Source organism: Cervus canadensis, chromosome 1 (genome assembly GCF_019320065.1).
Source record: "Cervus canadensis isolate Bull #8, Minnesota chromosome 1, ASM1932006v1, whole genome shotgun sequence".
NCBI lineage: Eukaryota > Metazoa > Chordata > Mammalia > Artiodactyla > Cervidae > Cervus > Cervus canadensis.
Window position 1 is genome coordinate 73,008,404 of NC_057386.1, and position 12,738 is coordinate 73,021,141.

At 43.5% G+C, this 12,738-nt stretch overlaps 1 protein-coding gene across 1 annotated transcript in view; it reads left to right on the top strand.

Moving 5' to 3' along the window:
- Positions 1–11,974, top strand: part of FREM3 (FRAS1 related extracellular matrix 3) — a 96,853-nt gene extending 84,879 nt beyond the window's left edge. Inside the window, exons 7-8 of the mRNA XM_043463918.1 lie at positions 7,016–7,165; positions 11,733–11,974. Of these exons, the coding sequence (XP_043319853.1) occupies positions 7,016–7,165; positions 11,733–11,974 (392 nt within the window). The remainder of the gene's footprint in view (positions 1–7,015; positions 7,166–11,732) is intronic.
- Positions 11,975–12,738: the final 764 nt, after the last annotated feature.

Below are 12,738 nucleotides of genomic sequence, written 5' to 3' on the forward strand. Positions count from 1 at the left end.
TAGCAGCAGTAGCCAAAGAAGACATACAGATGGCCAATAAATACATGAAAAATTGCTCAATGTCGCTAACTATTAGAAATGGCAAGTCAAAACTGCAATGAGACATCACCTCACTCCAGTCAGAATGACCACCATCAAAAAGCCTACAACTAACAAATGCTGGAGAGGGTGTGGAGAAAAAGCCCCCCTACACTGTTGGTGGGAATGTAAATTGGTGTAGCCGCTACGGAGAACAGTATGGCGGTCCCTGAAGAAATAAAAAACACAGTTGTCATAGGATCCTGCATTCCTATTTCTGGCTGCGTATCCGGAGAAAATTGTAATTTGAAAAGATACATGCTTCCCAGTGTTGAACGCAGCACTGATTACAATAGGCAAGACATGGAAGCAACCTGAACGTCCATCAGCCAATGAATGGATAAAGGTGTGGTGTGTATACACATACCACAGAATATTGCTCAGTGTACTCAATTTTCAGTATACTCAACAGAAATTTAGAATTTCTATTATATTCTCTGTGAAACCAAAGAGATATTAGGGGCTGACTACTAAGAACAAATTTTGCTATTCATGACACTAATGGTTCCTTTGAATGGTGCCATTGTATTTTGGCCTTGAGGAAACAACCACAGTGGTTACTAGCACACCTACTACATGATTATCATCTTTTGGACGACTTTTGTGAAATGACAAGTCCCCTAATTCAGCGTTTAAGCAAAAACATTGATCAAATTCTATCATAGCTCAGGAAGTAGTTCCATTGCCCTTTCAGCCAGGAATGAAAACATGTGTTCTACAAAACCGACTACTTGAAGGAAATTGGGAAAAGTCCACACTCATTTTCTGACTAAGTATTTGTGTCTAGAAGGTCAGTCTGAGCACATGTTAAATACCAGCAATGCTTCCTTTATTCAGAAGTATTAAGTCCATCAGTTATAGCAAAAGCTTGTTTTCCTTTAGGCCAAGTGATGACATGCTATCTAGCAACATAAAGATGCAGCCAAGCAGCTCAAGAGTTAGAACTGGGATGAAATGTTTTTATTCTCTTTAGCTAGACTCTGGGAAATGTTTAGCTTCCTTAAACAGAGATCAACTATCCCCTCGTCAAATGGGTCACCTGCAGGAATGTATTTGTAAAGGCAACTACTGTGGAGTGATGCTAAGCAAAGAAACTGCACAGGAGCAGAGATGATCTAACAGCTCAAGACCCTGGCCCTGCACTGACAGGAAAGTCATGATACGTCAGCTCCATGCAGACAGAGGCCACAGAATATGGCCAGTAAGTGTTAACTGAACCAATGCATAGTGAGCTTCCTGTGCATTCACCTACTAAAGACCTTAGCTTCCACTTGCACTTCACAAGGTCAAGATGAAACTAAAGACCCTGGTTAATTAGCACAATGTGTCTGTTCTGTTTGTAAACACGTTATAGCAGGTCTCCACCTAACTGCTGAAGACATTGTACTTTTAACATGCAATTTGAAAATTCTTGTATCTGCCACAAAAAAGAATTGATGTCCAATTTCAGATGGCTCTTAGTTTTGTCCTGAGGTAATAAGATTTGTATAAACATGCATAAAATTTGCCTATATGGGAGGGGAGTTTGGCGAAGAATAGATACATGCATATATATGGCTGAGTTCCTCTGCTCTTCACCTGAAACTATCACAACGCTGTTAATTGGCTATACCCCAATACAAAAAAAATAAGTTTAAATTTGCCTGTAAAGATTGCCAGCTAGATTAGTGTCTTTGTCAGTAATGGGCATTTAACAGAATAATGACAGATTTAAGAAAACGCTGCAAGGAAAACTTGCACAGAAACAAAGTGCTATTTTGGTGAAATTACATCCAGTTTTTTTTTCGGTGTGGTTAATACTTTTGCTATGGGCCAAGATAAACTTCAACACAAAATGTTTTTAAAACTAGAAAGACAGATTGCTGTACTGTAAAACCCAGAAAACTGTTTGGAAGAAAGAGTAACACTATGCTTTAGAAGGTTAGTCATATTATAATACAGTTGTTAAAGGTTTTAAATGCAGAAAAAATTTTATTTCGTTTCTTATTTTTAAATTTAGGCATTATAGTTCAGTTGACACAGTTTTAAGTTTAATAAGGTGTATTTTGGTTGTTGTGCCAATGATTACCGCTGTTGGTTTACACACATCTTTCTGCCTATACTTGCTGAATTTAACATTGTGGTCACTTATATTTCTCAATTTTTCCTACTCTCTCGATTTTCCTGGATCCACTCTTGTCTCCATCACTCTTCCTCTGTCTCTTTTTTTGAGTTCCTTCCCCTCTGCCAGTCTCCCCAGTGGTTGACACCCCTACAACTGTTCTCTTTACTCATTCACATTGGATGATCATACCCTCTAAAACAGTACAAGATTGTCCACAACTTGTACACTAGCGACTCCTAAATCTCCAGCCTGACTTGATTCTCGAACTCCAGATTCACACATTAAAGCCTTTCCACCCCTAGCCAAGACTGTTTCCCCGCCTATCTTCCCAACTGAGTTTATGATGATCCCATCCGCACACTGGCGGGGCATCCTAGAAGCCACCTACATCCAATCACTGGATGCTGCTCAGGACACTAACTACATCCATCTCTCCCACTCCATCACTAGTATACACACCAGTGAACACTTCAAACCATCCTCATGTCTCACCTGGATAATTGCAATAGCTTCCTAATCAGTAGCCCTAGCTCTTCCTTAAATCTGTGACCCAAACCAAAGTTGGACAGATTTACAGAAAACAAAAAAACCAACCACCTTTCCACTACTTCAAATTGGCCCCTATATTCTAAGGAGAGTCTAGAAAGTGAAGTCCTATCTACTTAAAGTGGATCCAAGTTTCTGTAGGATCTGATTTCTCCCTTTCTCTCAAAACTCATCCCCTCATTCATCCACTGTCACCTTAAACATTTCCAAGAAACGCCCTCTTCTATTCCTTCCCAAACACTAGGCTTTGTCGTGCTTCTGGGCTTTTCTTTTTCATATGAGCCACTCTGTCGGGGACATTCTTCCCACCTTTCTCCTGGATCAATTCTCATTCATTTTTTGAGTCTAGCACAGTTATTTTCTTCCAAGACTCCTCCTTCTGAGCCTTGAGGTGGTTGCTTCTTTTGTCAGAGCACTCAGGGTTAGCTGATGGGCATCAGTGTGGCTGCCCTGTTATACCAGAAACACTTTAACAGGAAGAACACACATCTCTTTACATCCCCATAGTTAGAACACATACAGGATGCTCAAAAGGTGTCTGTTTAGCTGAACTAAAAAACACTAAACTTAACTTCTTGAAACCAGATGTTAAAAAACCGATACTGACTCATCGGCATTGCCTCTTCCATTTCTAAAGATCCAGAAACTGTTGAAATAAACTTCCAGAATTTTTCTAGTGAGTAAGCTTACCTTCTTGTTTCCAGAATCTATTTTGTCTTCCAAGGTACCTTAAAAAACGTTTTGCAATCTTTCATCTCTCGGCATCTATTCTGTTCAGGGTGGTTTGTCAAAGTTTAATAGCAGCATGTCTGTGCCTTCACCTGTAAGTCCTCTCTGGATCTTGGTATGAAATTTCTCTGAATCTGCACAGTGAGCTCATTTTAAAATGATGGTCATATCTCTTTTGAAAGTTTCCCTTTCCACTTGGTCAAAATTTCTTTTACTTATTTCCATTTAAGGGACATTTTCTTTTAAAGGAGAGAAAAACACCGCTATGGCTGTGGAATCCACTTAACATAAGTGGTCAACACATTCTACTCTCATAACTGCCCACCCGTAAGAATCATTGCCAGCATCTCAGATTTTTAAACAGACCTTGAGTGATAACTACTTAGAGATGCTGCGGGCTGCACAGGGCATCTCTTTCCTCTGTTTGAACAAATCTCCTTATGCTCAGTATACAGAGCATCTCAGAAGAATTTCGTGATTTCTCTTCTAAGTCATGCTGTCCTCCTCTTACATTCTGTATCTTAAGGTATTCAGAGAGGCTTGATTCTTACTTTTTTTTTCTGAACAGTGACATAACTCAATTTTTTTTATCTTTCTTACCTTTCTTCCTTCCCTAGTACCACACACAGTAAATTCTCTGCTAAATAAGCAGATCCATTAGTCTCAACTTTAAAAAATATTATTTGTAGTAAGTTCAAAGTATATCAGAACTGAGTTAAAATTAGCCACTCGACAAATTCTTTAATACTTATAACACAGCAACCGAACTGTTTCTAAGGGGATGTGGAATGTGGTCCCTGGTCTTGAGGTATTGGTAAGGCTCTGATAACCCAGAACAGTGTGTGAGAATGGCGGCTTTAACATTTTAACTTTTTAAAGAGGTGCTGAGTCACGAGACGGTGATAAGGGTGATGTGTGTCACCTGCAGTGTGGAGGAAACTGGCTCTATCTGGAAAATCTCAGTGTAGGAGATATGCTGATTAGCTGCTCTGATAGATGAGCAAACAAGAGATGCATTAAGATAAGGCAGCATCCCTAGGGTGTATCAAGCAAAGGATGCAGGAAGCTTGTCCTGGACCAGCTGTGAGCCACGCTCGCAGCCGAGATCCAGAATGGACCCGTCTTAGGCCTTGTCCAACAGCGCCATCTAGAGGGATGAACAATCCCCACAGAAGCACCGCCAAATCCTAATATATGAGGAAGGTTTAGTGATCAGCCAGGATAGGGATGCAGACTGAAGGGGCTTAGCACGCACACATCCTTATCAAGGGGATGGCAGATGAGAAGTACTCAACCATGGGAATGAGAGATCTCCAAAGAACACACCAAAGTGCCCATGAGAAACAGAATCTGCTTTCTTCCATCTTCTAATACCCAAGAGTGTGGTCACCATAATAAAACCCATCAAGATCTTGTCTGCTTCTCTTGCTTCTCCACCCTGTTTCCTGTCCAAGCTTAGAGGTCTCCAAAACATCCGCCAGCAACAATGGGGAGGTGGATGAAACTTCTGAGTCAAAAAGAGAGGATGGGGACTTTGCTGGTGATCCAGAAGCTAAGACTTGGCGTGTTTCCAATGCTGGGGGTCTGGCTTCCATCCGTGGTCAGGGAACTAGACCCCACCTGCAGCAACTGAAGATCCTGCATGCCGCAACCAAGACCCGGTGCAGCCAAAAAAAGAAACAAAAAGTCTTAAGAGAGAATTACCTCCCCCACACCCTTTTCTGAGTGCAGACCCCCACCTGCGATGCAGCTGAGGACAGCAAATAGCCAGAGTGACCCATCACTGCAACTAGTGAGCTGTGCAGAGTGTCAGGGGAGCACGGGATAAGGAACAACTCCCCCGTTAAGGGCATATACGGCCTCCCAGGGGCTTCCCAGGTGACACCAGGGGTAAAGAACCTGATTGCCAATGCAGGAGACACAAGAGACATGGGTTCGATCCCTGGGTCAGGAAGAGAGCATGGCAACCCAATCCAGTAGTCTTGCCTGGAGAATCCCATGGATTGAGGAGCCTGGCAGGCTACACAGTCCATAGGATCGCAAAGAGTCGGACACAACTGAACGACTTAGCATGCACGCACACACGCACGCACGCACATGACCTCCCAGAGCAGGTTACTCATTCAAAGTCTTACAAAAGGAGTGTGTGAAATTAACATGTTGAGAAGGGAGTTTCAGCTCAGAGGACATCACCAGTGAAGGTGGAGGCCCTGACCACATGCGGTGCTGGCTGCCTGGAGAGCTATTCTGTGTAACAGGGTCAGGAATGTTACATGAAGACTCCAGAAAGAACAGACGCTAGTCAGATTATGAGAGATCTTGCGTACTACCATCAGACGTTTGGTAAAACTCTCTGCAGCACGAAGAGATCTGCTAAAATATATCTTGGGCAAATACTGCTTGTTACAGTGGATTTCTACCTTCCAAAATCCAAATTCCATTCTGACATGTTTCTGTGTTGTATCATGCTTGCTGAGGTTTCGTCTCTGTCGTGTTGATTTTCCATTTATCATCTCAGTGGTCATGCCTCTGTGGTGAAGCTGCTGCCTGGTGTTGATATCTTTTTGCCTCTGAATTTCACAGTCTGAGGAAAAGCATTCGTTTCTGACCTTTATCATGTCAAATGTAACAGCTGGACCTTGTGTAAGCTTTGAAGAGTCAGCTAAGCTCATAGGCTGCGTTTTAGAACCGAGAGAGCTGGCAGTGGATGAGTACATCTGCTTGGCCAAGTCTTGGCTTGTCAAACTTTTCCCCCCATTAGATGCTTTCCTCTCTTCCACCTACTCTTGGGCTTCCCTGATGCCTCAGACGGTAAAGCGGCTGCCTGCAATGCAGGAGACCCGGGTTCGATCCCTGGGTGGGGAAGATCCCCTGGAGACAGCAATGGCTACCCACTCCAGTATTCTTGCCTGGAGAATTTCCAGGGACAGAGAAGCCTGGTGGACTACAGACCATGGGTCACACAGAGCCGGACATGACTCAGCAACTAACACATTCACTTTCACCTGCTCTCAGAGCATGATGCCCACCCTGGCTGCCCTCGGGGACCCCTTCCCTGCCTCTGCGGGTAGCAGTTCAGGAATAGAATTTCTGTCTGTCTTTGTGATAAACAAACATATGGGATAAGGTGCAGCAGCAGACTCCGAGTTCAGACCCCTGGCTGGACTGTGCCTCAACATGAAGGGCCCTTCTCCCTTGAGAAAAAAAGCCTCCCTAATTCCCCACCATCTCTTCCCAAATGATAGCTGGCTTGCTGGAGTTAACAGCTAGTTGACCAGTTTCCCCCAACTGGGAAACTTCTTTGCACGACAGATCTCTCTTAAAGGAGGAAAATGAATAGAATTGTGATTTTCTCTCACTGCACTTCCTGGAATCTAAGCCATCATGGCATGAGACTCCTTGATGTGGTCTTTTGTGTGCTTTGCCTGTTTCCTCTCAAGCCTGTGGGACCTGTCAAGTCTGGTGATTGTGAGAAACGCCCAGGCTCACGCAGGGCCAGAGGAGACGAGGGTCCTGGGAGGCTGCAGCATTCTTACTCGTCCCTTCATGTCTCCCCAGAGCCTGCCTTGCACTTTGGGGACGCTGAATATCACGTTGATGAAAGTGCTGGCTCCGTGGAGGTTTGCGTCCGGAGGACAGGCACGGACCTTTCCCAAGCGTCCTCTGTCACCGTGCGTTCCAAGAGAACAGAGCCGGCCTCAGCAGAAGGTGAGCAGCCCATTTTTAAAATGTGTCATCATCCCGACATTCATATAGGGTGAGGTCTAGTCTGTTCAAGTGTAGCATGCCAAGTCTTTGTGGAGAGGCTCTGATTTAAATTTTCTCTTCCCTGGGCATATAGAATGACTTCTGTTGTTTACGGAAGAAACAGAATATTCAAGTAGCAGCCTTATGACTTGCTGATTCATTCATTAACTACTTAGAAAAGTGAAGTAGCTCAGTCGTGTCTGACTCTACGACCCCATGGACTGTAGCCCACCAGGCTCCTCCGTCCATGGGAGTTTGGAATTTTCCAGACAAGAATACTGGAGTGGGTTGCCACTTCTTTCTCCAGGAGATCTTTCCCACCCAGGGATTGAACCCAGGTCTCCTGCATTGTAGGCAGACGCTTTACCGTCTGAGCCACGAGGGAAGTCCCATTAACTACTTGCTTGGGACTTCCGGAACTATTTGCTGTGACAACCTAGAGGCGTAGGTAGAATGGGGTGGGAAGTGGAGGGAGACTCAAGAGGGAGGGGACATAAGTATATCCATGTTGATTTATTCGCATAAAACAGCACAATATTGTGAAGCAATTATGCTCCAATTAAAAATAAATAAATTTTTGAAAAAGGAATATTTGTAGGATTTCCCTGGTGACCCAGCAGGTAAGACTGCACCTGCCAAAGCAGGGGACATGGGTCCCTCGCTGGGCCGGGGGGATTGCATGCACCGCGGGGCAGCTAAGCCCGCGCACCAAGACGGCTGAGACCACGTGCCCTGGAGCCTGTACCCCCAGCGAGAGAAGCCACACAGCGAGGAGCCCGTTCTCCGCAACTAGGGAATGCACGCGCGGAGGAACAAGGACCAGCACAGCCCAAAATTAACTAATTTAAAAAAGAGTACCTGTAGATACTAGAAGCTGCTCAGAAACACTATGTCATACCAAGGTGTCCCTGTGATGACTGAGCAGGTATGCCAGCTCCTGGGAGCCTCCAGGCACCTATTGGCCCCCCGGGAGGGTAGGAGGCTCTCACGTCTGACTCTCCAGCATTTTCCTTGGCTTCAAACAGCATGTTCTCACACCCCACTCCCCTTTGCCTTTCCTGATGTGGACAATCAAAGCCTGGCTGGCAGTAGAGTTAAATGGTTCTGAACATCACTTTCCCTGTGTTGAGGCTGTCAGCTGCTTTACCAACCAAAACAAATAAACAAAGACAAAAAAAAAACACACACAGTGGGATTCAGGAAGAGAAAGGGAAATTTCCATCTGCGTTGAAATCCACATTTTTTTCATTGCTACCAGGGACCTTAATCTCCTGGGATGTGACAGGCAGCATAGGATTAGTATCATACAATCCAAGACACATGAGGATACGTTAAGATAAAAACTAAGTCAACGCACAAATCTTGCAAATAAAACCCAGCAATCTAAAAACCTGCAGGAACAGGACATGAAGAGAAAATGTGCCTATGAAAATGTCCGCCCGGTTTCAACATGTACCCAAGAAACTGTTAAGGGAGTGGAAGACAACTTGCTCTTGGGGAATTACCATATTATAACACGCCAGTGAATATATCACATCATACTGTACATGACACCAGTGATGGGGCTTCTGTTGAGTTCTTTTGTTGTTGTCTTGCTTTTTTTTTTTTTTTTTGGCTTTTCTTTCTTCCTTCCTTCTTTGCTTAATTTTCAGGCCAGGCTCTTTCTCACTCTATATATATTTGTGAAACCAAAAGTGAATAGACCAGTGGGCTCCTTGGACTATTTTTATGGTTGGAAAAAAATTAAAAATTTATTTAGGTGAATTCCTTTTTATACCAGTAATGACTCTCTGCCAGCCCTCAGAGAGGGATGGACAGACAGAAGTGATCTATGCTTGAGGTCATGACTCATGGGTTTGAACGGGAGCTATGCAAAGGTAACAGTTTGGACTTGATAATCTCTAGAGTCTAGAAAATGACATCTGCTCAGGCTGGTGAATTAGCAATAATAATGATGCATACATATATCATTATTATTTATGACATAAATAATAATTATAATTTCTATGTACTGAATGCTTGCTATTTGACAGACTCTGTGCTAGCATCCTTGCTGTATTATCTCTAGTCTTCACAACAACTTTAGAAAATAGCAATAATCTTCCCCATTTTGATGTTGAAGAAATTGAGACTCAAACAATGAAATAGCTTATACAAGTAAACAGCAGAATTAACATGTGAACCAAAACTCATAAGATCCCAAATCCCCTTTCCTTTACTCTCCTGCCTTGGTGCTTTTCACCATCATCTTGTCTTATTCTTTTCTTATCTCAAACTTACAGAAAAGAAATAAGTACAGTAAAAAAAAAAAAAAAAAAACTTTATTTTTCTTGAACCATTGAGAGCAGGTTGCCAATAAATCTGGAACCATCTCTTCAAAAATGTGGAGGTCAACTCCTATAGAGACATTCTCCTGTGTACCCACAATACAAGCTTAAAATCAGGATATTGATACATGACTACACCCTCATCTTCAGACCTCATTCAAATTCTACCAGTTGTCCCCCAAATCATCCGTAAAGCAAAAAAGTTCAGTTCAAAATCACATTGTATTTAGTACCATGTCGTTTAGTTTTGTATACCATCTGGACAGTTTCTTGCCTTTCTTTGACTTTCACGACTTTTATATGTTTCAAGATTGCTTTAACAGCAACCAGACAGTAACTCCGCTTGGAGTTACTCCCGAGAAGTCAGCGCACACTCTGCGCTGCAGGGTGAAAGGTCTTCTCTCCAAGTTGACCTTGGCCATCCCTAGAAGGAGATATTGTTGTCTGTGCATCAACACGGAGACATGTTTCTGACTTCAGACCAGATCAATCATGTCTCCAAAGTGACAATACACAGGGAAAACGTGCTGAGAATGGTAAAAATGGTAAAAAAAAAAAAAAAAAAAAAAGTCCTTTCTGTGAAAGATGACACAATCAACCAAAAGCATTCTGTCACCAAGTCCAGCGGGAGGGATAAATTAGGAGTTTGGCATTAACAGATGGACACTACTATATGTAAAAATAGATGATCAACAAGGACCTACTGTATAGCACAAAGAATTGTATTTAATAGTCTTGTAATGACCTAAGTGGGAAAAGACTTTGGGAGAGAATAGATACGCATGTATGTGTAACTGAAATGTCCTGCTATACACCTGAAACTAACAGCATTGTGAACCAACTACGGGGCTTCCCTGGGGGCTCAGACAGTAAGGAGTCTGCCTGCATTGTGGGAGACCTGGGTTCGAGGCTTGGGTCAGGAAGATCCCCTGGCGTAAGGAATGGCGACCACTCCAGTATTCTTGCCTGGGAATCCCATGGACAGAGGAGTCGGGTGGGCTGCTGTAACCCACCCGGCTCTTCTGTGCATGGGGTCACAGAGTCAGACACAACTATACCATACTCTAATATAAAATAAAAATCTAAAAGAAATATTACAAATTCGTTTTGTAAAATACCCAGCAGGTTGGGCGTGTCTGATTTTCCTCATCATTAGATTCAGGCTCTGCATCTTCAGAAGGAATATCACAGAAATGGTACTGCCTTTTCACTGCCTTCTAGCCAGTGGGACACAATTGCCATTTATCCCGCCATTGGTGATATTAACTTTGATCACTTGGCTAAGGTGGTTAAGGTGGTATGTGCCAGGTTTCTTTACTATGAAGTTACTTTTCTTCCTTTGTAATTGAGAAGTCTTTTTGTGTTAGTCGCTCAGTCACATCCGACTCTTTGCAGCCCCATGGACCTGCCAGGCTCCTCTGTCCATGGGGATTCTCTGGGCAAGAATACTGGAGTGGGTTGCCATCCCCTTCTCCAGGGGATCTTCCCAACCCAGGGGTCAAACCCAGGTCTCCCACATTGCAGGCAGATTCTTTACCATCTGGGCCACAAGGGTAGCCCCCAAGAAGTCTTTTATGGGAGATAATTTGAGACAATGTAAATATTCTATTCTTCCATTTATCCATGTATATTACTCAGGGTTTCTTATTCTATTCTCTTTGACTATAATTTGTCATGACATTGGATGACTTTTTAAATAAATAGCAAATAAGTGATACAATGAGGTGAGCCAGCTTACAAAATGATTAATAATTGAGAAAATGGCAGGAACTTCATGGCCCAATAAAACTGAGCAGAATATTGTTAAGTTTAAACTAGATGTCTGGGAAAGGTGAATGAGTGAAACCTGGTCAAAACGAAAGTCACAATCGTTATCTTAAGGGTTCCAAATAGAAAAGGGAAATGCCTTCATTAAAACTGAAGTTGCCTTGAGAGCCTTCAGTGTATCAGTGGGATTTTTGTGGAAGTGCTTGGAAGCTGATGGAGAGCATTGGTGGGGATCGCACGTGGTGACGGATGTGTGGTTGTTGTGGCATTTTGTAGAATGTGGAAATTGCCCCTTTCTGAGGATCAAGCCAAAAAATATGAGTTTGACGGTGCCATATACATAGGACAATGCTAAGGACCACCCATCTTTCTCTGAAGGAAAACTTCGGGTGGTGACTCCTGCATCTTACTCTTGGCTTTTCCTTTCCCACTAGCTGGATTAGATTATATTGGCGTCAGCCAAAAACTGAACTTCGCTCCAGGAGTGCGTGTTCAGATGTTCCGAGTGACAATCCTTGCTGACCTGGGACAGCCCATCTTTGAGGGTTCAGAGCGGTTTGAATTACTTCTTCAGATGCCGCTGGGTGCAGCACTTGGAGAACCCAGTAAAACCACCATTTTCATCAATGACACCATCGCTGACTGTAAGCAGAGTGCTTGTCCTCCTTTTGGTTGAAAGACTTCAAACGAGAGGAAGCAGCCAGAACAGTTCTCCAAACAACAGTTTCCAGATCATTGGAATATCATTGGGATATCATTGGTATTGTACTGTCCTTGGTGTTACATATATTCTGGTGATGTGTGCAAGTGTAGTTTATGTGACTATATGAAAACATAAAGAGGAAGAATAAGCCTACAAAGCATTATTAGACTGGGCTCTGTTTTTTCCTTTTTTCTTTTGTCACCAAGGCCAGTGAAACCCATTGTCATCAATTAAATCAACAGTTAAGAACAAAAGGCTGAACCTTTCTTTGTCCACTGATGCTGGACAAAAAGCACATTTCAACTACAGTGATGCCCTCAGCCTCTTCCAGCTTTTCAGGTTATAGTGCTGAGAGTGCCCTTAGCACTCGTTCCTGACTCTCCAGATACAGGAGCTGATAAAAACAAGGGCACTATACTCAGCATATCACCCTGAACCATTCTAAAAAAGCCAGACTTCCTTCCAGACTGGTTCCCAGGTGGCGCGGCTCATCAGCAAACAGGAATGGAAGCTGTCGGTTGGGACCCTTCAGGCAGCACCATGTCCATTTGTGGGGTGCATCTGGGCTCCTGCTCTTGAGCTGCCTCGTGTCACCAGCCTCCCTTCTCCTCAGACCTAAGGCTAGGCTGATGCCACAGATGAGGAAAATGACCTATCTGTAAGCTGCTTTAACAGCAACCAGACAGTAACTCCGCTTGGAGTTACTCCCGAGAAGTCAGCGCACACTCTGCGCTGCA